Here is a 27,012-nt window from a genome sequence, read left to right on the forward strand (position 1 = left end):
TTGATGCATTTCAAAAACTTCTTCTTAATATATATATTTTTTATTACAATATTATGGCTTACAAACCATTAATTTAACTGTTTAGCTTGAAGTTTATCATCTGCTGGCTAGCTTCAGTGAATTAGAGTATGCTCCTTGGACACACAAGGACTGTACACACCAAACACTTTCCATAGGCATCATAGCAGAGACACTAAAATCCATTTTTCATTAAAAAAAAAAAAAAGTACTGTAACCTTTGAAGTAAATTTCCAGATGAAGCAATGATGTACTGAAATCTGGACAATTATAACCCATTATAAGACGTGCACGTGCAGTAATGTTGACATGTTTGTCATCTTGCCCAAATTTAAAAGCATTCAAAAAATAAAAGACGTGTAATCCTTAAAAACATGATGTGTTGTCCACATTGCTTGCTCACATAAGCTGAACAGATCTCCAATAAACTGACCCTGCAACTCCTCAGCCCTCGCAAGTGACAGCGTCCTCAAGGGTCTGTGAGGATGCTGGATAATTTTTCCGTTTCCTTTTGATCCTCCTGCCCACCCTGGGCCAGCACAGGATGACTCTCTGCTGCCCCTGGCTGGCTCATCTCGTCTGCAGTCTTCTCTTCAGTTTGCTGGCCAGTTGTTGTGGTTTCATTGACCAATTGGACAGAATCCGCTTCCAAGGCCTGGACTGCTTTCACTTCTCCATTCTGGACAGGATAGAGTCCATCCAGTGTATCATACAAGAATTGGTACTGTTCCTGTCAAAGGCACATACACAAATACTTCTGTATTTGTAATATAACCCAGGCTGGTTCCCCACAATTCATTTTGGGATCACATTCAAGTTGACCAATCACTTATCAGCAAATCCACTCATAGTTCTTACCAGACTTGAAATCATTCCCTGTCGCTCCTTGCGCAAGGTTCGGGTCACGTAGAAAACGTCGATAACCTTTTCAGTCTCAGCGCTCTCGAGCAGACTCCACAGAGCACAGAAAACACCGCAACGGGACGAGCCATCACTGAGGAAAAGCAACATGTGGACACACACGCAAAACGTCAGCAATATACACAGTAGAAGTAAAAAAAAAAAAAATCATCTTAATTAAGATTAAAGACAGCTTTCCGACTTACCATAATGTCTACTTGTTATTAATTTAAAAAATGAAGACTGTCTTTCTAAACTTCACTAAACATAAATTGTTTTTAAATAAAGCCTATAATAAAGGCAGTCATCTTTTTTTAAATTAATGTTGGAATGGAAAAACACAACATTTATAATGTACAATAATGATAAAAAACTAAAATAAAAATTACATTTGGTGACCTCCTGCAGCCACACAATCTTTGTGACTTTCTCTTTAAAGGGGAAGTCAACCTTAAACATTTCTTGACAATAATATGTTATATGTGACCTCACTAGTCTAAACATGATATTCTGATCAACATTACATTTGTGGAATATGAGTTATGCAGCAAAATCCAGCCATTTTTATCCATCTGTTGGGGGCCATTTTGCCACTTGCTGTCGACTGAAGATGACGTCACAGTTGCTCAGGGCTCAGGCAACGACCAATCACAGCTCACCTGTTTTATGAAACTGAGCTGTGATTGGTTGTTACCTGAGACCTTCATCATTTTCACTTAACAGCAAGTGGCAAAATAGCCGCCTTCTGATATTGATAAAAACTGCTGGATTTTGCTGCTTAAATCATATCCCACTAACAATATTAACCAGGATACCGTATTTAGACTAGTGGGGCTGCACAGAACATATTATTGTAAAAAATGTTTTTTGGGTTGACTTCCCCTAATGCATACTGCACTGTGATCTGTATTTGGATTAACCAAGAATCACTGGTCAGCAGCCTTGATAGCTACTGCATATTTGTGTTTTTCCATAATGCGTTCATGTCAAAGAAACTGTCTTCTATTTGCCGGTCCTGTAATTGGCAGGTGATCCGTCCAGTGTGGTTGATTACCTGCAGTGGACCACAACTGGTGGGCCTCTTTGGGTCTTGCCCCAGTTACAATTACGCTTGACCTCTTTAATCATGTCAGTCAGATCTTGAGCCTTCGCTGGCAGCTCTCTATTGTCCCACTTGAGGAACTGGACGTGTTTCACTACACGACTCTCTTTCCTCTGTTGACCAAAGAATTAGGAAGAAAGGAAATATTGAGCGACAGCGGACGTAAACAACCGAGTGAATGAAGGTTGCGGCACCTTGACGTGACGAATCAGCATGTGACGTTTGATCGTATTTGGAGAAGCGTCTGTTGATTTCACCTCCACTTCAATATCCCCAAAAGTCCTTTTCTCCTCATCCCAGTATACCGACTCCTATGCACAAGAAAGCATAAACTCATTTAATAAGGCAAAATACATGTTTGAGTATAATTTGCATTTGAATACCTTTTCATCAGCACCAGCCTCCGACAACATGACAATGGTGGACGCTTTCTTTTGGTAAACCATCAACCAAAAGTCAGCAATGGTGTTGGATAGAGGAGTTTGTGCTGTGACAAAGCTGCGTGGACCCCAGTAGCCCTGAGTACACAAGAAAACACAAAATCGGTGGCTATCAGGGGTCTTCAATTTGAAAGTTATGTACTGTAGGACCAGTTCAGAAAATGCAGTTGAATTTAGTCCCAAATATTTTGTACACAACTGGCTGACAAATTAAAAAGAATCAACAGTATATAATATTAGTCATTGTTGATTTTCACATTGAAATGGAGATTTGCTAAATTGAAATGGCTGTAATAGCAACAACCAAAAAAACAACTACAAACCCAATTCCAAAAAAGTTGGGACACTCTACAAATTGTGAATAAAAACTGAATGCAATTATGTGGAAGTGCTAAATTTTAATCTTTTATTCAGAATAGAACATAGAGTACAGGTCAAAAGTATCATCTTAAGGAAAAACTATGTTGATTTTAAATTCCATGGTGTCAACAAATCTAAAATTTGGCCATTTTAATACCCAGATCCTTTTCCTACGCAGCCATGATGTAATTGGTGCAGCATGTGGTCTGGCATTATCGTGTTGAGAAATGCAAGATCTTCTCTGAAAGTGATGATGCCTGGATGGGAGCATATGTTGTTCTCCAATCTGAATTTACCTTTGTGCATTGACGATACCTTTCCAGATGTGGAAGCTGCCCATGCCACACGCACTCATGCAACCCTATACCATCACAGATGCAGGCTTATAAACTGAGTGCTGATAACAACTTGGGTTGTCCTTGTCCTCTTTAGTCAGTATGATATAGCGCCCCAGTTTTCCACAAACAACTTCCAATCGTGATTCGTCCGACCACAAAACAGGTTTCCACTTTGCCACACTCCATTTTAAATGACCCCTGGCCCAGAGAAACGCCTGCGCTTCTTGGTCTGCTTTAGAAATGGCTTCTTCTTTGTACTGTCGAGTTTCTTCTGGCAACGGCGGCTGGCACGGTGGATTGTGTTCACCCACAATGTTTTCTGGAAGTATTGCTGAGGCATTTTCTGTGATTTCTCTTACAGTAAGCATTCCTGTTTGTGCGGTGCACTGCCGTTTAAGGGCCCGAAGATCATGGGCTTCCAGTATGATTTTTCGGCCTTGACCCTTACACACAGAGATTGTTCCAGATTCTCTGAATCTTTGGATGATGTTATGCACTGTAGATGACGATTAATTCAACCTTTTTGCAATTATTCGCTGGTAAACACCTTTCTGCTATTTCTCCACTATCTTTCTGCGCATTATTGGAGGAATTGGTGATTCTCTACCCATCTTCGCTTCTGACACACTGCCACTCCAAGAAGCTCTTTTTATACTCCAATCAAGTTGCCAATGGACCTCATTAGTGGTAACTGGTCTTCCAGCTGTTTTTTTTATTTATAAGTGCAATTGACTTTTCCAGCCTCTTATTGCTACATGTCCCAACTTTTTTTGAGATTTGTTGGCACCATGAAATTTACAATCAACATATTTTTTTCCTTAAAATAATAAATTTTCTCAGTTTAAACTTTTGACCTGTCATCTATGTTATATTTTGAACAAAATATTAAAATTTGGCATTTCTACATAATTGCATTCAGTTTTTATTCACAATTTGTAATGTGTCCCAACTTTTTGGGAATTGGGTTTGTACTTCAGGATTAGAAATCCTCCCAGAAGTTGGTCATGTGAAGATGTCTGCGTTTGAACCAGAATTTGCCTTATGGTGTACAATATACAACTGAAAATAAATTGTAATTCATTCACAAATCACACTTAATACACCAGGAATTGTAATGCAACTTTTAAAAGCAACAAAAAAAACAATAAATAAAAATACGCACATGAATGTTGGAGGCATTGATGTATTTAGTGGTCTCCTCATCCTCTTCACTATCAGATGACGCGTCCTCATGATCTTCATCACGACTGCTCTCCTGACTCCGCCCTTCATCCAGCCTCAGCAACACTCGGTTGTAATCATCTGAATGTGGCAAGTTCAACAAGTTGACAAGACATGATTTGAGACCTTTTCTGACAATTCACATGTCAACTCGACGGACAAAGGCATTGAGACACTAATTTGAATGTGTGAATGAAATGTATGTAAATAGGTGCCAGGTTGTTTAGCGGAAAAAGTGATTCTGAAGAATATTCAAAATTTTGAGGAACTGTGTGGGCAAGAGCTGTATTTTTCCTCAAGTCGAAAAGAGATTGTGAGTCAGCAGACTCTCTTGGGTACAACATCAGTTGCCCTCTGACAAACACACTCCAACATCTGGTAAAGGTGCCCCAATGTCTTTGTCCATAATATGTGTGAAGTCATATTTACAGGGGATGACAGCTGAACAGCGATTCTTCTTTTTGTTTTCTTCTGTGATCCCAGTGTTGAATGTCTTCCATTTGTTGTAGGTGGGAAGTCTCTGAATGACAGAACAATACAATTGCACATTTGTTTGGGGAAATGTGGCATGGATTAGTTGTATAATGTTTAATAATAGCTACTGGATTTAAATGTTAACGTCAGGATTGAGATGAACTAAAATTCATACGTCAAACTCATCCTCCAGAAAAGTTGGCTCGTTGTCAGAGTTGCTCTCTTTCAGCATGCTCAGCGCATTATGGAGCTCTGACAGTGAGATTTCTGTTTCTCCAAACTGGTTGTGTTCCAACAGAGCCTGGTGAATCAAGATGTACTGGGCCTGTGAAAAGACACCAACGCCACATTTGCTTGAACAAACAAATTGAGCCTTGATATCAAACTTTTTGAAAGGATAGAATGAAAAAACTCTTTATGTATTTAAATAGGTTTCTGTACTCAATTGTTAGCATGTTAGCAATGTATTCATTCTCATTTGAAACAGAACTAGGGTGTTGGCCGGGACAGTTCCGCTTTTCTTCGGGTCCTGCTCATGTTTTGTCCCGATATTACGTAGGTGCCACTTTTTGCCATGTGTATGTGAATCACGCAGATGTCAGAGCGATTTATACGATAAACCTATTAAAAGGAAATGTAACTGTTAAATTCCTTCTTAGTCTTTACTTGCAAATTCACATTTGCGTTCTCATTCGCATCTAATCGGACTGGAACTAGTTCGGATCGAAGAATCATGAGAAATGTCGTCCTACTATTCACTGCGATTGCCAGTCACTGGTCCGACAACGTAAGCTGAGCTTTCCAGCGGGATATTTCCAATGTTACAAATTACATGACCGGCGCGAGATGAACGGTACAGCCAGCTTCCAACAGCTGTCAGGACTGAACGAAAAAAGGTTGGATAATGGTGAGTGCATTGCCTTGTTTAGCTCTGTTGAACAGTCAACCAAGAGAGCATTTAGCATTAGCGACCGATGAGCCGTCTTTCACACCCCCTCGTAGATGAAGATTGACTAGCGATGACATTTATTGTATATTACTATATAACATCCTGGCTTTTAATTTTGAAAATCTGGTCACCCGAAACACAACCTAATTACAGGTCATGGTAGAAAATCTGATCAATTTACTTAATCAATATCTGTATTAACGTTGTTAGCATTCCAATGGTTAGCATGTTAGCATTTTATCCGGTGTCATTACTTCATTGGTAGTACCCACTGATCTGAATATTTCGCAAGCCGTTGAAGCGACAGGGCAGCCATCTTGCTCCTCCCATCTCGCAAGCAGACTACTGTATAAACTATACGATATACGTACAGATTAGACATATACAACTCCTAGGCAGTTAGCATAGGCGGGGTGCGGGGTTTGTGGCGGGGTGGTCACTATTTTTTTAACAAGTAAAAAAAAATTTTTTTTCTTACAAGTGGATGGTATGTGCTGCTTTGAAGACCCCCTTTTTCTTTTATCGCTCAGTTCCTTAGACCCCAATATTAGATTTGGCAGAGGCATCTTTTGTTGAATTACAGTTATAATTCTTTAATAAAAATATACAAGTTTCCCCCTGTAAATATCATTAAGCATATAATTTATACATGTATTTAAGGCAAGTTGTAAAATGTCTGAAATCCTCTTGTTTATGTTTAACAAATTTAAAACATCATAAATCATGCTGTTTCTACTAAGTAGTGTGTCAAATGTTCTCCAATTTTGATACTGTAAATGTTTAGGATTGCATGCCGAGAAATGTTTCTTGGGAGGAGTAATATGGCGGCCTCGCGGCTTCACCGTGTTACAAACAGAAATACAGTTACTATTTTGGCTGTCTTTGCATAGTTAGAAAAGTTTAATTCAGTTTATTTTTTATTTTTACAAAAATAGCATTGTGGCTATGTCAACAATTATCTTTGGCATATGCTGCAGGCCGCACACAAATATATGGCGGGCTGCAAATGGCCTCCGGGCCGAAGTTTGGACACCCTGTGTTAGATTGAAAGCAATTGTCTCTCCCCTAAAACTGAATCAAAAACAATACTGTTTGACTTAAATAGCATTCTTACTTCAAAGCAAAAGTGTTCATGTCACATGACCACAGTGATCAGTTTCTGCCCGTCTATCTTTAAATCAATGTGTTTTTTGTGTGCTTATTTAACGTTACTGGTAGAATGGACTACTCCTTAAAAGACGGCTTTTGTATTTTGGAAGGAAACAGAAAGGAAGCGCAAAAAAAGAGGAGATATGAAGGAACAATTGCTCTACAGTAAAAATCTATTAATAATTACCTCCAATGGCAGTTGTGAAGTTCCGATCAAAAGTTTTGGCCTATCGGCTATCTAGTCATATATTCAGATCAGTGGTAGTACCGGTACTCAGCTAGTAGCTAGCTTGCTATCTTAGCATTCTATTGATTCTTATATGCTTATCTACAACCATTAGACTGCTACCATAAAAAAAAGCTAACTTAAAAAAAATATATATATAAGTAGCACTATACCAACTGTCTATTCGGGCACAAGATCCACGGTGGTTGTTAGCATCCTACTTTGTAGATGTTAGCATACTAGCTAGTAGCTGTTAACATTCAAATTAGGTTAGAAGTTTTATTCTGTAAGGGGTTAGTGTTTAATTGGTTTTACAGGGCAAGACAGCCCGACTCCCAGAAAACCTGGCACAAATGATTAATTACAGGTTAGCAACAAGTAGCGGCCTTATTTAAAATATCAACTGTATTTTTCTCAGTGCTTATTCTCTGTATATTACATATTTCTGTATATGAAATATTTATATATAGGTGTGGGATTGGAGTCGAATTTATGTTTGTGTTGTGTGTAGTTTACCTCCACTTGAACCATGAGACATCTGTGTTTGCGGAGTTTGAAAACGTATCCATAGATGTCCACTTTGCCCTCGGCCTCCAGGCATTCCATCATGGCGTCAATGCCGATGTAGGTGCCCGTCCTGCCCACTCCAGCGCTACACAAGGTGAAAATGTTTGAATGTTTGTCAAGCAAAATCACTTAAGATGAGTTCAAAGACAACTCGGAGGAAGTGGCTGTGACAGAAACTTGACTTGATTAAATAATGACAATAAGAAATGTTTCACCCACCTGTGTTGACCTTCATCACTTCAAATGTTTAAAATAATATTTAAAAAAAATAGTGCTGTTAAAGTTAAAGCGTTAATTGATTAATTAATCACAAAAGATATCGCATTAATCATGAATGAACGCAGATTAATCGCACTATTAATTTTGACCATAGTTTAGCCTTTAGCGTGACAGCGGTTGGCTACGTTTAAGGTAGCACAGGTTGTGTTTGAGCAATAAACATAATTTCATGCATTAAAGTAAAGCATTTAATGAATGTTTGTGTATCACAATTAGAATATTTGTTCATGTCAAAATATCGGCGTCATTTTTTTCCATTATAAATCATGCAAGTAATTAACTGATTAGAAAAAGAGGAGGATGAGCGTGTGCAGTGGATCAAAAAATGTTGAAGACGCCCTCATGACATCAAATGTCAAAATAATTAACACATAACCGGTGCTCTTCAAATTTGGCGTGAATTTTTTTGGGGGCGATTAATCGTGATTAATCAGACTTCTACGATGTGATTAATCTGATTTAAAAATGTCATCGTTTGACAGCTCAAAAAAAAATTCAAAGTCAGATTTGTGTCATTTAGAATTGGAACATCATTTTCAGGAAAAGTTGCACACAATTCTGGAGGTCTGTTATTATATTTGAGGTCATACAATACTTTTGTAAATCTCAATGAGCATTTAAACAATTTAATGCTCATATGTTTGCTTTTCCGATGGCTTTTATGTGATATGTACCATTTGTGTGATTTATACCCATCAGAATCAAACTTAAACCAACAAAACAAACAAAATCAAACAACATATAAAAGCTCTGCTCAGTGCAGTATGAACCATAACATTAATTAAAAATCAATTACATAATTCACACATTTATACTATCAAGCCAATACTGACCTAATTAACATTAGGAGAAAAAAAACAACTGTAAAACAATACAATCGTATTTTACTGCTTGCTTTTCGACACACCGCCATCACAGCGGTTGCTGTGTATAATAATAATAATAATTCCTACAAAAAAAATAGGGCGACCCGAATTACAACAGCAGCAAGAATTAAACGTTCTTGCCAGCTGCAGTAGCACTGCAAAGTGTCAGCCGTGGAGGAAGCACTTAGAGAAAAACTTTTCATATTTTCATATTTAAGCGGCCAAACTACATTAACTGTTGATTAATTTTATTAAAAAATTCTCAATTGGCTTAACAATTACAGTAAAAGCATTGAGATGATTCACCATTCATCATTTGATAATAACCCTCAAGAAGAATTTTTAAGGACTTTATCTAGCTTAGGAAATGGGAGAATTTTCTTCAATTCACACTTTTCAGCTGATGATAAACATTAATATCGGAAAAACTGCAGCACACAGATGTGGCGTGACTGGGACGCCAGTCTTAACAAATGTGTGAGCGCATGAACGTTATAAACAGCACATGCGTGCAGCATTGGCTTCAAAGAGCAAGGAACTAGAACTTATGAGTAGGTGTGAAAACAAGGAAACCACTGCAGAAAAAAAAAGTCTGTTGAGTTAGTCAGCACGCACTTAAAAGCAGACGACTCAGTTTTATACTGATAAAGGTCAAGTAAAATGTAAGCGTTGCTTTATGCAGACAAAGGCTTCGTTTCTCTCAATTGCGTATTGGACTCTATTTCAGTGAGCATTATTGTCATTCATTTTGCTGGTATAAGAGCCTTTATGACCATTCTTAGTGGCTGTTATTATTATCTAATAAATAAATGGCACGTTTGAAAGAACTAATCAGTGCTCCTGTACAATAATGTGCTCAAGCCTTTATAAGCCACTTATTGAAATACTGAAAAATATTGGCATACATGGCAAGATTTTTATTTGTAATTGGGATGGGTGAGGTATTGGTATTGGGCTGATACCTGGCCTTATATCAAGGTATCGGTACTCATGATGATGGCCGATACCAGAATCAGGAAGTAGAAATTAGAAGAATAGAAAATTATTGCTATTAATCTCATGCAATTTTAAGGTTGGAAGGGGGATTATATTTGGATATAATAGTTTTTCATTTTATTTTATTATTTGTCTTTTATTTTTTATTTTTTTTAAATGTATCAAAAGGACGAGTGGTATCGGTAGAGTTGAGTACTCTTCCTGGTATTGATCTAAAAGAGTGTATCAGACATCCCTATTTATAATTATTATCAATACATTTATAATACAATAAATGCAATACCAGTAACATCTTAATTCTAATATATAATTGTGCATTTGAATCATTAACTTTTTAATATTTATTTATTTTTATTTGACATTTTTTACTACTATATGTGTCTGTTTGAATGAGGCACTGGGATAAGCATTTGTTAGTTATTGTACCTAAAATTATTGGGCCAATACTCAACCTTATTTCAAGTGATCAGAAATCGGGACGAGAAAATTGCCATTAATATAATGCAATTTTGAGGAAAAATTCTATATTGGGATATATAGGTATTTCTTTAAAATGATCTCCCATTGTTTTTTTAAGGGAAATCTTATGTATCACAAGCACTAATGATATTGATGTTTGCAATCGGTATCAGTGCCTACTCAAGAGTAGGTATGAGTCTGAAAATAAAAGTGGTATCAAACAACCCTAATAAAGGGCTAATGGATCATTTGTGCATTATTAGAGGGCTCATCAAAAAGCACTAAGATTTGTAAGGAGACATTAATGTAAAATGTGGATAATGCCCCAAACCCCCCCCCCCAACATTGTTGCATTTAGTTGCCTCTGAGTATTAAAAAAGCTGTGTCAACCTGATTAAAGATCTCCATAGAATTTGACTCACCTGCAGTGGACGACGATGGGCCCGCTGAAAACATTTTTAAAGGAGTTAACGCGGCGTCTGAGCTTCAGGAGGAGGTGCGGCTCCTCGGGGACGCCGTGGTCGGGCCAGCTGACGAACTGGATGTGGGTCACCTCTCGCTCAGAATTTTCTCTCCTCTGGACGCACGAAACGACACGCAGGACGCAACACGTTGGAGACTCACTGCAGCAACGATCCACTCCAATTTTCACAGCAGACTTACATTAGTCAGGTTAATACGGCGGATGACATAATTAGGGTAGTGATCTTCCGAAGTGAGTTTGACAACAAACTCTTCAAACATCTCCGTCTCTCGGTCAAAAGAAGGCCAGTACTGCACACACTTGTTCTGCAACACAACGTGAAAAGTGATGCAAACACTTGGAAACACAGTTTCATAATCACTTGATATCAGTGGCGGGCCTTCAGTGGGGACGTGCTATCACTTTTAGGGCTGGACGATTATGGGAAAAATAATAATCACGATTATTTCAATAGAGATTTAAATCACGATTAATAAAACAATTATTCATTGCTTTTAAAATGTAATACTTTTTTCAACTACTAAAACTCAACTACGGTACTCAAAACTGATCATAGCCTTATGCCTATTCATCCCTTTACGTTGAAACCTTGAACACTATTCTTTTTGTCAAGTATAACATAACCTTATGAATATATGAAATTCAAGACTTGCATTTGCATTCTCCATTTTCAAACTTAAACATTACATAACCGTCTTTATCATTTTATCTTATGTTATTTTCACAAGTCTGGGGACTAGTGGGCTAACCTGGAACCTCAGAGATTGTATTTTGTACTATGTCATGTGGAAATGTGTATTGGTATGACCCCCCCCCCCCCCCCATTTGAGGAAAAGAACATTATGTGAATTTTTAAACAGAAAAAAGAAAGAATCAAAAAGTAAAACGAAAATACTGTATACTAAAACTAATTGCAAAACAAATACTGGGTGTTCCTGCGCGTTTTTGGCCTCTTAGGGGCAGTGTGGTGCCGTGTTTCTATGGTGTACAAGCTTACAATGATAACAGAAGAAAGTTGCGATTGAATTCTATTAAAATAACTATTTTTTATTTTTCATTTTATTAATATTTTTTTTACAAATTGGGAAGAATGTGCCTTTGAGTAGTGCTCTCTTACCTGTGGGTATGTGTGCCCACAGCATTTGTATGTGAATATTCGTCATTTGAAGGACTATTACTCCCGAAGTTGATGCTAACTTTCCACCGTGGATCTTTCCTAACTGTTTCATGCATTAGCGCTAGGCTCGCGATGTGTTAAAAACGAAGCATATTTTGTATTTAAATGCCCACTGTATATAATTATCCTTATTGTGTGTTTGTTTTTTACAGTTAACTCCAACTGGATTGTCATTAAACAGCTTAAAGGACGCTTAGGGACGGCAGAATCACACTGATTTGCTCCGGGCTAGCTATAAGCTACATGGTGCATTCAGGGTCCTTTCACAATGTAGGGAACTTGGATAAGCGGCGTTCTGCACATTAATAGTTTTTTCTTTAATCATTATGTTTTGATGATCGAGAGAAATCAAAATTGCGATAACATTTTGTGTAATCAACTTACAATTATAGAAAAGGGATTAGGCTTGACTTTTAAAGTTGGATTCTATTCTTACCTTATTTCCCTCTTCACAGCGCGTCACCATGACAATGACAGAAGACCGCTGCTCCCAGATCATCCTCCAGAAGTCACACACAGTTTCCTCCTTGGGGCCTGGAACACACACATGTTCACAAGCACACACATTACATGCAGTAAAATAAGGCAAATGCAAAAGAGAGACCATTGTAGTACCTTGAGCTGCAATGTACTTATTGGATTCCTTGTAGCCCTGCACAGGAGCAAACATTCAATAGGTTGAGCTTAAACAATTTTTTATTTTTTACAAAAATGTGCTACATAGTTTTTAGTGTGTGTACAAAATGTGTACATCAATGAAGCTGGCGTTGATGTAGTCGCATCCTGCCTCGCCGTTGCCTGTGCTCAGATGGACTCGGTTGTAATCGTCTGTTCAAGAGAGCAAAAGTTTGATCAAAAAGTGTTGTATAGTTGTTTTCTGCATCAGAGCAACCAACTACATACATGGTAGGATGTCCACATAACGGTTCTTGGGGACGTTGCAGTTTTTCTTGGCCTCTTTTACGGTGTAACGGGTCAAAAATTTGGGAATGCTCTGAAAATGAAAAAATATATATAGCATAAATGCAGCAAAGGATAACCTGAAAAGATGAAAGCAAACAACCTGAAACTCAGCCAGAAAAATGCGCCCTTCATCAGCGAGTTTCCTCTTGTACGCTTCCAGCAAGATGTTGGCTTCGATTGGCTCCACAGAAGCTGCACAGGAGCAAACTTTTTTATTAATATTGTAATTTATTGAGATGCACTTTTGAAATTATATTACTCCATCGGCTTTTGTGAAATGATTACAAGAGACTTGAAGTATGTTTGATGTTTAGGCAAAGTAAGACAATGTATATTGTCCATTGAGCTAATTTATATGTAAACCTATATTGTATTCTGTAGACTCACTCGCATTGGGGATTAATAGCAGGTTTTCACTCATGTCGCTGTAAACAAAGACACAGACACAAAGCCATCTATGTAAATGTTGTGTATTACAAATAAAAGAATCAAAGGCATTATGAGAATATAATAATGTACTCAAATGCGCTTACCGGAATCTTTGTCGTTTCACGACGTAGATCCTGTAGACGACCACAAGCAGTGCCACGGACGTGAAAACGATAAGGAAGACAAGGAACCCTGTAAGGGCTTTGTCATTGTCTGCCAAACAAAAGACAGGACAGCATTTCAGATATAGGGAGATATGCAAAATGTCAAAATTACAATTTTTATTTATTTTTTATTTTTTACTTGACACCTACAATACGTTGTTACATTTTCTCCCCAGATTGTGCTGTTGAAGTCCCTGTTGGATGCAAATATCTGTAACAGCAAAAAATAATGTTCACAGCAGGTATGTCACTAACCAAAGTTAGAGGGAGGAAAAAACACAAACATTGGGTGTACACACCTCCACTCGGTAGGTCGTAGAGTAGCTCAAACCTTGGAAAGTGAATGTACATTCGGTTTTATTTATTCTTTGCACAACTCTACCACTCTGATGAAGTATTGCATTGAATTTCTTCTTAGGTCCATTAAACCGATTGGAATGTTCACAGCGCACTTCAATTATATTGTTGTCTACAACGTTTGGATGCAGACCGGAGATGGCATCTGGTACTGTAGGGGGGGGAAAAAAGACATCCGTACTGTATTATTATTTTTCATTTATGACATTTTGAAAAAAGTTTAGGCGGACAGTGTTGTGAATTTATGAATATGGACATGGACAACAAAAACAAGTAGCTTGCGGGCATAATTCCAGTGGCAGCCAATATTAGTATTAGTATTAGTATTATGGTTAATTTGGTCGCTCATTAGTTAAAAATGTTTAGAGAAGCTTGCAGCAGTGAGACGAGGAAAAGCAGCAGGAGTGTCGAAATGCGTGACAAATGTACTGTAACTCTCAAAGGTCTTTAATGGACTGTTTTTATTGATTTTTTAACCAGTCCAGTTAAACTAGATTATCATGACTAGTTACACTCAAGTACAATTAAAAAAGTGAAATGGCTATTTTACATTAAATTATTATATTATCATAGAATATTTATTATTTTACAAAGTTGTGGTTTCCATTTCAAACCTGTTTTGTTCCATTATATCAGTCACATACAGAAAAATAGAAAGATGCAAGGGCCACTTTGAATTTTTATTTTTTTTTCAACTTATTTACTAAACACAGTAAAATCAATTAAGCAATTATACATTGTTGATATAACGTAGTTATTTTTGGACAAACTGCTACTGCCAAAGGTCATAATACAGGTAAATCAGGATTTATTTTTTCCACTGAGCAGCAGCTGAATCCCAACTCAATATTCTAAACGACTACAAGAACAATCTGTAGTAAGCTGGCTACACTTAAGAACCACGAATGTGATGTTTTCACAAATTGGACCGTGACCATACGCAGCAAGTGGATGTAACAATTTTGGTTTCTGAAACTGAATTATTTTGATCTCCACCGTGTTACAAACAGAAATACAGTTACTATTTTAGCTGTAAATTGATGTGTGTCTTTGCATAGTTAGAAAAGTTTAATTCAGTTTATTTTTTATTTTTACAAAAATAGCATTGTGGCTATGTCAACAATTATCTTTGGCATATGCTGCAGGCCGCCCAAAAATATATGGCGGGCTGCAAATGGCCTCCGGGCCGAAGTTTGGACACCCTGTGTTAGATTGAAAGCAATTGTCTCTCCCCTAAAACTGAATCAAAAACAATACTGTTTGACTTAAATAGCATTCTTACTTCAAAGCAAAAGTGTTCATGTCACATGACCACAGTGATCAGTTTCTGCCCGTCTATCTTTAAATCAATGTGTTTTTTGTGTGCTTATTTAACGTTACTGGTAGAATGGACTACTCCTTAAAAGACGGCTTTTGTATTTTGGAAGGAAACAGAAAGGAAGCGCAAAAAAAGAGGAGATATGAAGGAACAATTGCTCTACAGTAAAAATCTATTAATAATTACCTCCAATGGCAGTTGTGAAGTTCCGATCAATTGCTTGTCCAACATTCTGGTTCCTGTACATGGGTTGGATTTTGCACGTATAATTTGTATATGGATCCAAGCCACTGACAATACAACCAACACGCGTCTCATATGGTTTGCTCTCATTTCTTTTGCTCGCCATATCTGACAAAAAAGAAATACACACAAATGAAATACCAGATTTAATCTCAAGAGGACAGCAACGTGAACATCATCAGTAATTACATTTAGAAATAAAGTCATACAGTAGGAGGACATGTTGTTGATGCGTCTTACTAGGAAGATAAAAAGAAACGTTGTGTTCCCTACTCTTTGTAAAATGGCGTTATTAGTCATCACAGTTAATATTTATCTTCAGTGGGCTAAGGTAGGCAAAGATCACACAGTCACGATGACTCGCGACTGATTCATGAGTTTGTATTCATCACAAAGTGATCTCCAGGTTTCTCTCCTAAACACCAGAGTGCATCGTGCTTACTTACCAGCTTTCTTTTGAGTTTGAGGCACGCACACGCATTGATATGACAGCTGATTGAGTCCAGATATGACGTCTGTACAATTCTCACTTGCTGTTGTCCACGTCAGTTCAACAGACGTATTAGTACTACTGATGTTCGCTGCGGTTCGGATTTCAAGATCTGTAGATGCACAGGAGCCATCTTAAACACTGATCAGGATACATTATGTGCATGTAATATCTTAAAGTTGTCTCCGGTGGCCCATTTCAACATACCGCAGTCAATCCTGACAGGAATTTTTGGCAAGGTCGCTATGGTCACATTATACTGCCGGATCTGACCAGTACAGTGGTAATTTGTGTAGGGTTCCAAATCAGACACATTCTTGGGTCTTTCATCGTCTAAGGAGACACACAAGTCATCAAACATCTCACAGCAAACATTTAAACATTTAGGGGTGTCAAAATGAGTGTGTTCATTTTGAGTTCATTTAAAGTTCCTTTAACGGCACTTTTTTTTTTTTTTACGCGCCATTAATGACGCCCCTTACTTGGAAAAGCCTGTACTGGGGAAATTCCAGTTGCAACGCAGCAGACACGCCCACGTCAAAATTTTGCAGTTATAAATTTAATAATAATGCATATATTTGTGGAGACTGGGGTCAAGTTGTATTTTACAATTTTAAAAATGTGCACAATTTCACAAGTTACTTCATATTAAAGATTAGAAAAGAAAAATGCACTGAGCTGTCACTGTCTTACAAATGCAATTATGCCATCTAGTGGCAGAGATATTACCGCAACACAAATCAATATCACCCTCGTTTTTTACAGTACAGTACCACTTTTTAATTTTAACTCAATGTTACGGATTATTCTGACATTGCTGTATCAATGACTAAAAGATGCCGCCATATTTCTATTAGTTTAACGTCCCAGAAGTTACGTTTCCATAGACAGTTCTAAACCTTAAATGTATCTTTTCTGTTTGCCACACACATGAGAGCAGAAAAATACACTTGCCCAAAAAAAGTAAAAATTTGTTAAAACCAGTACATTAGGTGTGTTTCCTTTTTATGTTGGATAAACTATGCACAAATAATGAAGAAGGATTTAGTTGTCAGGCTAGTTGAGCTGTTATAACAATAACTACTGCACAGTTTCTATGACAAAGTTACTGAAACAGTAAATACAAAAATGCAGTTAAGCCTTGACTTGACATTTGAATGAATGAAAATGCTATTAATCTGTTCCAGTTCCACACAAAAACACCAATAATTTTTTTTTTGATTGCCTTGTTTCGATAATTTAAATATTAGTTTACAGTAGTGTACTTTATAAATACATTAAATACATAATTTCTCCATTTTAGCAGTTTGGCTATTATTTATTTATTTATTATGCTTCCATTGTGTTCCTTCAGGTGTGCGCCCCTTGGCCATCAGGGGGCAGTATAACAAAGATGTCCATAACAGACAAAGAAGAGTTTCACCACTAAGTAGCTGAGTAAGCTGCAATAACATTAACATTAGAGGGGGAAAAAATATATGCCTGTCAGTATTGCAACATTGTCTGTCTACACGTGTTGCTGCACAGTTTGTGTAAAAAAAAAAAGAAGCAATATTAATTGATTGCTTGTTTTGTTCGCCCATTTACAGCGTTTTGCGTATTGTGTTAGCATTAAGCAAGCTGAAATTCATATCTTATGTGGTAAAATTTAGACTTGGATAAATGAGAATATCCACAAGCAAACACTGCCAATGTTTTAGGTTATCCTTGTAGTTCATCCACTTACCTAGACAGGAGTAAACAACGGAAAGATCGGTGCAATTGAGAGGTAATTTTGCCGTGATGTTTGCAGGAAGTTTAAAGGCAACATGCTGCGGTATTACACTTAAAAATCCAGAAAGGAAATCTGTAAAAGAAAATGAAAACCATACTTGAAGTAAAATATGTTGTAACATATTTTTTAGAAAGACAACACAGTTCAACATACCTGTACTGATGAACTTTGTTAGATTGAAGGAAGACGCTTGCCTTGCACAAGTGTAAGTTATTGTGAAATCAGAGCAAATGTCACTGTAGGCCGGTTTGATGCACAATTTATTGTCTTCATTGTCACACTGCTCCAACTGATCATTATTTGGCAGTAACAGTGACGTGCTGACATCCCATTCGGTAGCGAGCGAAAGACAACCGGTGGAGCAATTGCCAAAAGCGATGTCATCTTGTCCTGAAATTGACATGTAATGGTCACATGTGTCTCAAAAATACAGGAAGTGTTTGAAGTTAAGTTGAAGATACAATTCTGTGAAAGATTATGAGTCCGATTTACTCACTCATGTCTTCTGTAAAGTTCTCTTCTTGGGTACCCTTGCAAGTTGTAAAGTTGCCTTCACTAACTTGGTGCGTGTATCCAGTGCATGGCTTGAGGTTTAGGATGTCGACCGTTGTCTCATTATAGCGTCTTTCCACTGACACGCCATCGTCAGTCAAAATAATTGTGTACGTGCCAGTGGAGGAGCTATTGATGTTGAACCTGAAGCCAAACTTGATGGGTGTAACAGTGTAAGAGCCTGCGTAACACATATGCAAGAATGTTAAATGTGTATGAATGAGATGGCTTGCATAATTAAGAATAAAAACAATATCTCAATTCATTAGTAATTTGGTACTCACACTGAATGGATGTAGAGGCTGGTGGACAATTATTCATGTTGATTGGAAAAAATAAGGAACATATTAGAAGTGTAAACGTTTAGTGCCAATGATTGGGCTGCAGACCACTGCTGTAACTGAATCATTTTCAATTTATTGGGGGGAAAATAAGAGTTTAATATATAAAGAAAATATTCATTACTGGCAGCTGTAGCATGCAATTGACACACTTTGCACCTGTAACTGACATAATTATGTAGTTGAACCAGAAGTCCACAAAAGGGAGCACAGTTTCAAAAATAACCACACTAATAACCATGTGAAATACAATTTTAGCCAATTATTCAAGTAATCAATGGACTAATCAATTTTAAAAATATTTGATTGCGGCAGCCCTAAAAAACATCAACTCATCATCCCATTTCCAAACATCTTCTGCTAAAAACCCAAATTAGAAATAAAGTTCCCCCCAGGACTCAAATTGACTAAAATACATCATTCATCATTCACTGTACATGAATTGATGCTCAAAACACAGATTACTTGAATTATTCCAATTACTACTGCTTGCAGCATTCCCCTCATTCTGATTATAATTCAATCGCATAAAAGTCTCACCATTTGTAGAAGTCACTTCATTGGAGACCCGGGGAATGTATGTGGGAGAGACGGTTGTGCTGCTGTTTGAAATGTTTGCATCTGAAGCCTCCTTTGTGGTATTAACTGGAGAAGAGAGAACACAAAGTTGTCATATAGGTTTCAATGGACAAGACATGACTGGACTGGACTGGCTGAGCAGATTGAGGAGATATACTGTAGTTGAGTTGGACGTTTTTAATTTCATGTGGGTCTTGTAATGATGTCTTTAAAGTGTTCTTGGGTCAAGTTCAAATCCGTTTTTTCTGCAATCGGCAGCACATCAGAGCATTTGGGGAGCACATCTGCCTCACTGTCAAAGTTCTGGGTTCGAATCTGGGTTCGCTTCTTTCAATGTAACGATCGCATGCTCTCCCCAGGTTTGTGTGGCCCCGCCCACATTGTAAAAACACACTTCTTAAGTCAAGTGAAGACTGTAAAATGTCCATAGGTGTAAATCGGAGTGGAAATCGTCAAAGGAGTAGCCTGCCTGCAGCACAGACGTGAACTTAATGAGGCAAGGCAGTTGAAAATGAGCAGTTTTTTAAATTCACATGAAAGATTAATGTGCTCAAAATCAAACAACAACAAAAAACACTGCTATCTGTCTATCGCCCATTTCCTACCAAATTTTTTACGTTATTTATATGGTAAAATTAATTCACTATGGAGGACCAAATTAAAATAAATAAATGACTAAAATTGAAAATAAAAACGGATATTAAAAATAGAATAAAAAAATGTAATCCCCCCCAAAAAATGTAAATGGAATTAAAAAAACACACACAACAGTAGTAAGTACAAAAATAAAAAACGAGATTAAAAATAAATAAATATAAAAATAACTGGAAATAAATACAAAAATAAATATATAAATAGAATTAAATATCAATCAATAAATAAAAACACTCTGCTCTCACATTTATTTATTTCATGCTGTAGATACTCTGCCAGGATAAATTGCTATTCAAATTAGGAGGCGGTCCTAAGCGTGTCTTGGGTTGGACTCCGCCGTTGCAAACTGCCTTTTGCGACTTGAGTTGCTCGACAACAAGTTTAGGTGCGAGTAGACAAGATAGTTGCCCATTAATGCATTTGTATTTATTTATTGATATTAAATTTCTATTTATATATTTATTTTTGTATTTATTTCGATATTTATTTTCAACATTTATTTTTTGAATCTAATTTTTTGTGTGTGTGTTTATTTTTACTTTTATTTATTTGTTTATGGATATATATTTAGTTATTTTTATTTCCATTTATATGTATTTTTTGTATTAAATTTTTGAATTATATTTTTTATATCTGTTTTTATTTTCACTTTTATCATTAATTCATTTATTTAGTCATTTATTTATTTATTTTTTAATTTTGGCAGTTTTGGTCCTCAATATTTCACAAAATAAAACGTAAATTAAACTGCATCTTGGAATGGATTATGTTGGAAATCTGAGGATCCATTATACATAGAAATGAATGACGATTTACTACAATAAACATCACCCAATAACTCTTTGCCAATGTAAACTATTGTGTTATGTGCGGTGATGAACTGTCACTCACCTTCATTGCTTTGACCTGCAATTAAAAACAGAGAAGAAAAGGACTTATTATCTAAAAAGGACAAATTATTTACAGGTGACTATGTATACAAGACATTAGTAACACTTGTATAGTAATGAATTAATTTCAACATAGCTATATTTGAAACAAAAAATGTCAGCTGTTTTATTTTGAACACGTAAAATATATATTTAAATGAATGTGTCTGTGTGTCTAATGCTGTGCTCAGTTACTGTTTATCAACCACAACTAACAACCAGCCGAATTGAATAAGTTGGAGCAGAAGAAGACAATCTCCATTTCATGCACCCATCATTTCCTGCCTTGCAATGACACCAGCCGCTACTCCCACATTTAGTTTCACTTTAGAATGAACACCAGCATTATTAGGTGACAAATAAGAAACACAAATGGAAAAAAAGAGGAAATAACAAGAATGACTATAACCAGTATGTGGTGTAAAATAAAACAATTGCAAGTTTTAGTTTAACTGAACTGAAATCTTTTTCTTCTCTAAATTGTCAAACGTTTTTGACAATGAAGTTGAAATAAAGTCATTCACCATGGCTGAACTTAAGAAGGTAATACATAATACGTTGTATGGCTAATATATGAGTTGCGTTTGGAGTGCACATCAGAATGACAAAAAATGTGTTTAGGCGAACACTGAGCGTGATAGTCAGGATGTGGTTTGGTGCAGCCTGTTTCTCGGGGTTGATGCATGCGTCTTGCACTGACATTTCACAACTTTGCACGCACACACACACATGGTGTAAGTGGGTGGTGTCTATGGAAGTTTTGAGCGATTCATTTGAATGATGCGTCGAGAGAAAATAAGATGCTTTCAAGCCAAATGTGATGTATGCACCCCCTTACATAATTTGTCTCCATCAAACTTGAGTTGCTTTAGATGTGCAGCAGGCCTCACATTTTCGGACCAAACTTCTTCATTTTATGCTTCCCCTTTTTCTTGACTTTATTCTCAAGTCGTTTGCTTGAGTTTTTTTTTTTGTCTGCTTGGCCTGCGTTGCTCTGCTCAGCTCATCCAGGAAATGAAGACAAGTCAGAATGCAACACGGAAGTGGTCAATGTTGTACTTTGTACGTACAGTACTTGAGGAGTCGAATCATTTTTGTTGTTGAAATAATTGGTTCATACTACAATAACATTGAATTCACAAACATTGTACTTTCTTCAAATTGAAAGAGAGGGGTGGCGTTCAAATGTTTCATTTTAAATCTACAATTACCCGAATAGCAAACTTAAAGGAGAAGCCATCCCAAAGATTTTCTTTACAATAATATGATCTATACACCCCAACTATAGTCTAAACTCGGTATTCTGATGAATATTTGTGGAATATAAATTAAGCCGCAAAATTCATTCATCATTTCATCCTTCTTAGGGGGGGGGGCGGCCATTTTGCTACTTGTTGTCGACTGAAAATGACATCACAGTTAGTCAGGGCTCAGGTAACAACCAATCAGGGTTCACCTGCTTTATGACACTGAGCCCTGATTGGTTGTTAACTGAATCCACTCCTCAGTAACTATGATGTAATTTTTAGTCAACAGCAAGTAGCAAAATGGCCGACCCTTATTTGGATAAAAACGGGTGGATTTTGCTGTTTAATTCATATTCCACAAACATGTTCTTAATCAGAATACCGTGTTTAGACTACCAGGGGGGCACAGATCATATTATTGACTTCTCCTTTAAGAAGTAGTGAATTAACATCATATTTTTGTTTATGGTTATTAAAAAACACCAACAATTATCTGGTACAGCTATCAATCATATTCCATTTCTTATCTGAACCGCTCATTCTAATAAATGTAATAAATGTACAATCACCTCAACGTATTATTACGTATTCACAATTGCCCTTGCGTTTGATTGTTATTTACTGTATATATTTCTTAACAAGAAATTGAGTTTGAATTTAGAAGCCATAGAAAATACTGGAAATACGATTCAAATGATTCTAAATTCGTACAAAAAATCCATAATTGAGACTCTAGCATAAGAGATTCAGACACTTTTGTAAGACTTTAGCTCAGTGATCATCCAACCGCATTTGATTTTTTTGTATTGGTTATTGTGTTAAAGAGGAAGGCAAGACAAGTCTGTGTCCCAGCTACTCAGAACAAGACGGCAACAAGTCTACAGAATAATAAAAGCCTCTGCGTTCAATACAACAGGGTGTCCAAACTACGGCCCGGGGGTCATTTGCGGCCCGCCATCTGTTTTTGAAGTGGCCTGTAGCATATACAAAAAATAGGACGGGCGTGGGTGTTAAACAGTTGGAGGTTGCGACACCTGAAAACTACGACGACGACTACTGATAAAGACGACTTATTGAGCTTTTCTAGATATGCAAAGGAGCTATGCATATAGCTAAAATAGTCAAAAAATCTTTTCAGAATCCAAAATGTTTTCCTCCACTTTCTGCTGTCTGTGTCAAAGTCTGATCTGCGAATCTATCACTTAATGAATCATTAAGATGCTGAAGTAAATATCGCTTTCAAAATTGTCATCTTATATAGATTGGAAAGTTTTGCTCAGGGCAGGGGCGGATTTGTCCTGGTGGGATGCGAGCTACCACAAAACCATGAAAAATCCATTTGCGTCATTACCTTTAACAGAAAATTAAAAATAACTTTTAAAGGGGAAGTCAACCTTAAACATTTCTTGACAATATGTCATATGTGACCTCGCTAGTCTAGACATGACATTCTGATTAATATTATTATTTGTGGAATATGAGTTATGCAGCAAAATCCAGCTGTTTTTATCCATCTCGTGGGGGGCGGCCATTTTGACACTTGCTGTCGACTGAAGATGACATCACAGTTGCCCAGAGCTCAGGCAACAACCAATCACAGCTCACCTGTTTTCTGAAGCTGAGCTGTGATTGGTTGTTACCTGACACCTGAGCAACTGTGATGTCATTTTCACTCGACAGCAAGCAGCAAAATGGCCGCCTTCTGATATGATTAGCTGCTTAACTTATATTCCACTAACGCAATATTAACCAAAACACCGTATTTAGACTAGTGGGGCTGCATAGAACATATTATTGTCAAGAAAACAGAACAAAATACTGCTTGATCGATTGATCGAAATTTTGGACACCCTAGCTATACAAGCGTAACTCTCCTTCTTTTACTTTTTTGTATTCACAGGAAAGTTTCTGTGTCATTTTGACCCAAGGTGTGTTAAATTACACCTTACAAGGCAAGCCTACTAGTACAAATAATGTATATTTATACATTTATCTATACCAGATATGATGGTAGAAGGTACATACATAACGCAGACATACATTAACACACAAACGTGCACGTCCTTTATCTCCTGATCGTCTCCTCAGATTGAATGTACAGGAACAGCCCCCCACCACACCCCAAAAAATCCCCCCATCACCTTCTGCGCATACACGGCTCCACACAAAGCAGAACAGAAACAGAACATTGTGCTAACAGTTTCTCTTTCTCATTAGCAGCCTTTGATTGAACACATTTCCTAGCCTGAGGCCCCACAAACGTGTCACTTGTTCATGTTTGTGGGTCGAAAACGGCTCGTCAACTCTGCTCTCACATTTGCCATTTTTCCCCAAAAGCTGTTTGTAAACTAAGATTTCAAGTCAAGAAAAGAACAAAACTTTGTAGAAACCCCACCCATGCCTCCACCCTTCCTGTGATGCCCAAATCATGTTACTTACAGGAGGCCAGAGAGATGATAGAAGCCCACAGCAGCAGCGTCCAGAGACCACGCTGACCTTCCATATGTGCCACCAAACACAAAGTCACCTAGCGGGAACCAACAAGCCAGATGTTCGTCCGGTCATACCCCACGTTCAACCATTTCAAAAGTCAACATCAGGACGGAAAGAAGACATTATTGAAGCCACTTACGTTTGTTTGGTGTCTTATCTGTTGACGCAGCTTCCTGGACTTGTTCCCCTAAAGCCGAAAACCTCGCCTCTGCCCTCCAGTCAAGCGAGAGTGATGTCACGTTGAACGACACCGCCTTTACCTTAACGTTGGGTGACAGGAAGCTTCGTTTCACCACCGTCACCAAGAACAGGAAGTCGTCTCATTGAAGCGTGTGTGAAAAAACGTCTGACCAGAGGGAAATAAAAATAAATAAATAAAATCATTTGAGACTTTTTAAAATGCTGTATTTGTGTAACAAAAGCGATTTTTCAGTTCTGGAGACACAAAAGAGATGAAAGTGTTGACTCACGTGCGTTGGTGGAAATCAAATCGTTTAGCGGAATAATTCCAAATGAGACAAACAGAAGTGAAAACTCTTCAAGGTCCTCTTCTTTGTGACTCCGCCCTCTTTCACATGCTAAGAACACCTCACAAATAGACAAACGTTATGTCAACACCACATAAGGAAGCTGGAATCCAGATTGGAACCATGTTTATTTGAACATGTTAACACGTATTTACATGTATGACCAACTTACTGTTGTCAAGAAATATTTGATTAAGGGGAAATCATCCGCAGTGTAACTTTATCATTAGCATCAGATCAAAAACCAATCGCGGCTCTGCTGTTTTCTAAAGCTGAGCCGTGATTGGTCGTTACCTGAGCCTGTCATTATTAGTCGACGGCATGTGGCAAAATGGCCGCCCCCCCTGAAAGGGATCAAAATAGGTGGGTTTTGCTGCTTAATTCACATTCCACAAATGCAATATTAATCAGAATGCCGTGTTTAGACTAGTGAGGGCCTTTTTCCCACCCTAAGGCATTTTGACAGCGGAGAAAAGTCATGTGATGGAAATGGTGGAACCTAAAGTGACACTTTGGAGAAGGTTATTTTCTCTTCCTCCATGAATGGCTTTTATTTTTTTCCATCTGAATGAACTCATACTAAGTTTAGTTTACTAAAAAACGGATATTTTTTTTTTTATAGCTCATCTTAACACTTTTCAAAGGTAATCTTAGTCATGCACATTCAGATAGTCTCCCACTATCATTCATGTTGTTGCTTTTTTGGACTTCTAACAGTATTTTTAGCAGTATTTGTGACTTATTGGTAAAAGGTAAGGGGAGAAGTACTGACAACATGGCTCACACTTATATGGAGTGTCTATCTGGGGGATTTTAGGCTGAAGCCCAGGGGCAACATATTTAGCATGCCTATATATGGACTTTCTGTGTTAGTTTTTGGGCTTCCACTTTTTCAAACCAGGAAGGATTTGTTACGCAAGGACCATTAATTTGCTCTCAATTATAACAATAAAACAAATGAAGTCCATTACTTTGTCCAACAATATCTTCCTTTCAATATTTTCTCATCTCACTAGATTTGTTGCAGTTGTTTGTTTGTTTATTTTAATGTGCATGCCATCTTGCGTTCTATGCACATTGAGTTCATACGTGCCATATGAAATGTGCAATAGAAATAAAATTGACATACGCTCTGGAGACCAAGTTGCCTTGAATGTGCAGAAAAAGGAGAAAAACGAACTATGATAACATTTTGGTGAAGTACTTTGTACAAATGACAGCATTTGGGAACAAATGTAAATATGTCACTTCCAACAGCGCCAAATAATCACAGATCTTTAATATGCCAAGAAACCTCAGTCTTCTCTTTGGTCTCTTGAGGTCTACCTAATTTGTTGGAATTTAGATGTTTCTGGGGTTGGTGAAAGATTCTGGTTGGTAACCCGGTGATGGATTTCACTTTTCTTTCTTTGACCCTTCCTCGGGTCTCCTGACAACTTCACGACTCTAGTCGTATTCGGTTTAGGTGAATGGTATGGGATTTTTAATAGGTTTTAGGTGATTTAATGAGCACACACACGCACATATGCACACACACACCCACACATAAAAAAGAAAAGAAAAAAAAGAGAGCAATGATGATAACATGTCGAATCGGTAAGATTACCGAATGAACAATACTGAGCTCTGCCAAGAAAGAAAATAATAATAATAATAATATGCCAAGAAAATACTTCAAATCACAAATAATTTAAAAAAGCATTCGGATAAAAGTGGCTTAAAAACACACTGGCATAATCAGACGATTAAATGTCACATCCAGAACTGTGAGTTTCTATTGATCTGTTCCAAGAATTGAACTTACTCTGGTGTCTTTTTTAGGCTCCGATCATTTATGTAGGGCTTGAGTCAAGGGGTGTGGTAAGAATGACAAACTGTGTCACAACTTCTGCAATTGTCGGTTTTCTGATTTGCATACACCGGGCCCGTTGTTGTATGGGATATATT

At 37.3% G+C, this 27,012-nt stretch overlaps 1 protein-coding gene and 1 long non-coding RNA gene across 2 annotated transcripts; one reads left to right on the forward strand and one right to left on the reverse strand.

The window, feature by feature from the left end:
• Positions 1 to 17: 17 nt before the first annotated feature.
• ptprc (protein tyrosine phosphatase receptor type C) lies at positions 18 to 26,164 on the reverse strand. The gene is made up of 32 exons (XM_086090078.1): positions 25,009 to 26,164; positions 24,678 to 24,884; positions 24,485 to 24,572; positions 20,761 to 20,775; positions 19,177 to 19,281; positions 18,580 to 18,597; positions 18,240 to 18,476; positions 17,897 to 18,133; positions 17,696 to 17,815; positions 16,177 to 16,302; positions 15,926 to 16,081; positions 15,423 to 15,587; positions 13,861 to 14,069; positions 13,712 to 13,772; positions 13,502 to 13,610; positions 13,356 to 13,393; positions 13,069 to 13,160; positions 12,909 to 12,999; positions 12,757 to 12,833; positions 12,621 to 12,657; positions 12,442 to 12,539; positions 11,008 to 11,133; positions 10,767 to 10,921; positions 7,694 to 7,829; positions 5,029 to 5,178; positions 4,809 to 4,899; positions 4,321 to 4,460; positions 2,404 to 2,538; positions 2,215 to 2,331; positions 1,973 to 2,133; positions 877 to 1,012; positions 18 to 748 (listed from the first exon to the last, which is right to left on the reverse strand). The coding sequence occupies exons 3-32, from the start codon at positions 24,546 to 24,548 to the stop codon at positions 488 to 490; spliced, it is 3,663 nt and encodes a 1,220-aa protein (XP_085946204.1). The 5' UTR covers positions 24,549 to 24,572; positions 24,678 to 24,884; positions 25,009 to 26,164; the 3' UTR covers positions 18 to 487.
• Positions 11,811 to 13,172, forward strand: LOC147165654 (uncharacterized). The gene is made up of 3 exons (XR_015096550.1): positions 11,811 to 11,951; positions 12,158 to 12,275; positions 12,461 to 13,172. It is a non-coding gene; the product is annotated as an uncharacterized LOC147165654 (long non-coding RNA).
• Positions 26,165 to 27,012: the final 848 nt, after the last annotated feature.

Source organism: Leptonotus elevatus, chromosome 11 (assembly GCF_054856555.1).
Source record: "Leptonotus elevatus isolate MCC_2025b chromosome 11, RoL_Lele_1.0, whole genome shotgun sequence".
Lineage (NCBI taxonomy): Eukaryota > Metazoa > Chordata > Actinopteri > Syngnathiformes > Syngnathidae > Leptonotus > Leptonotus elevatus.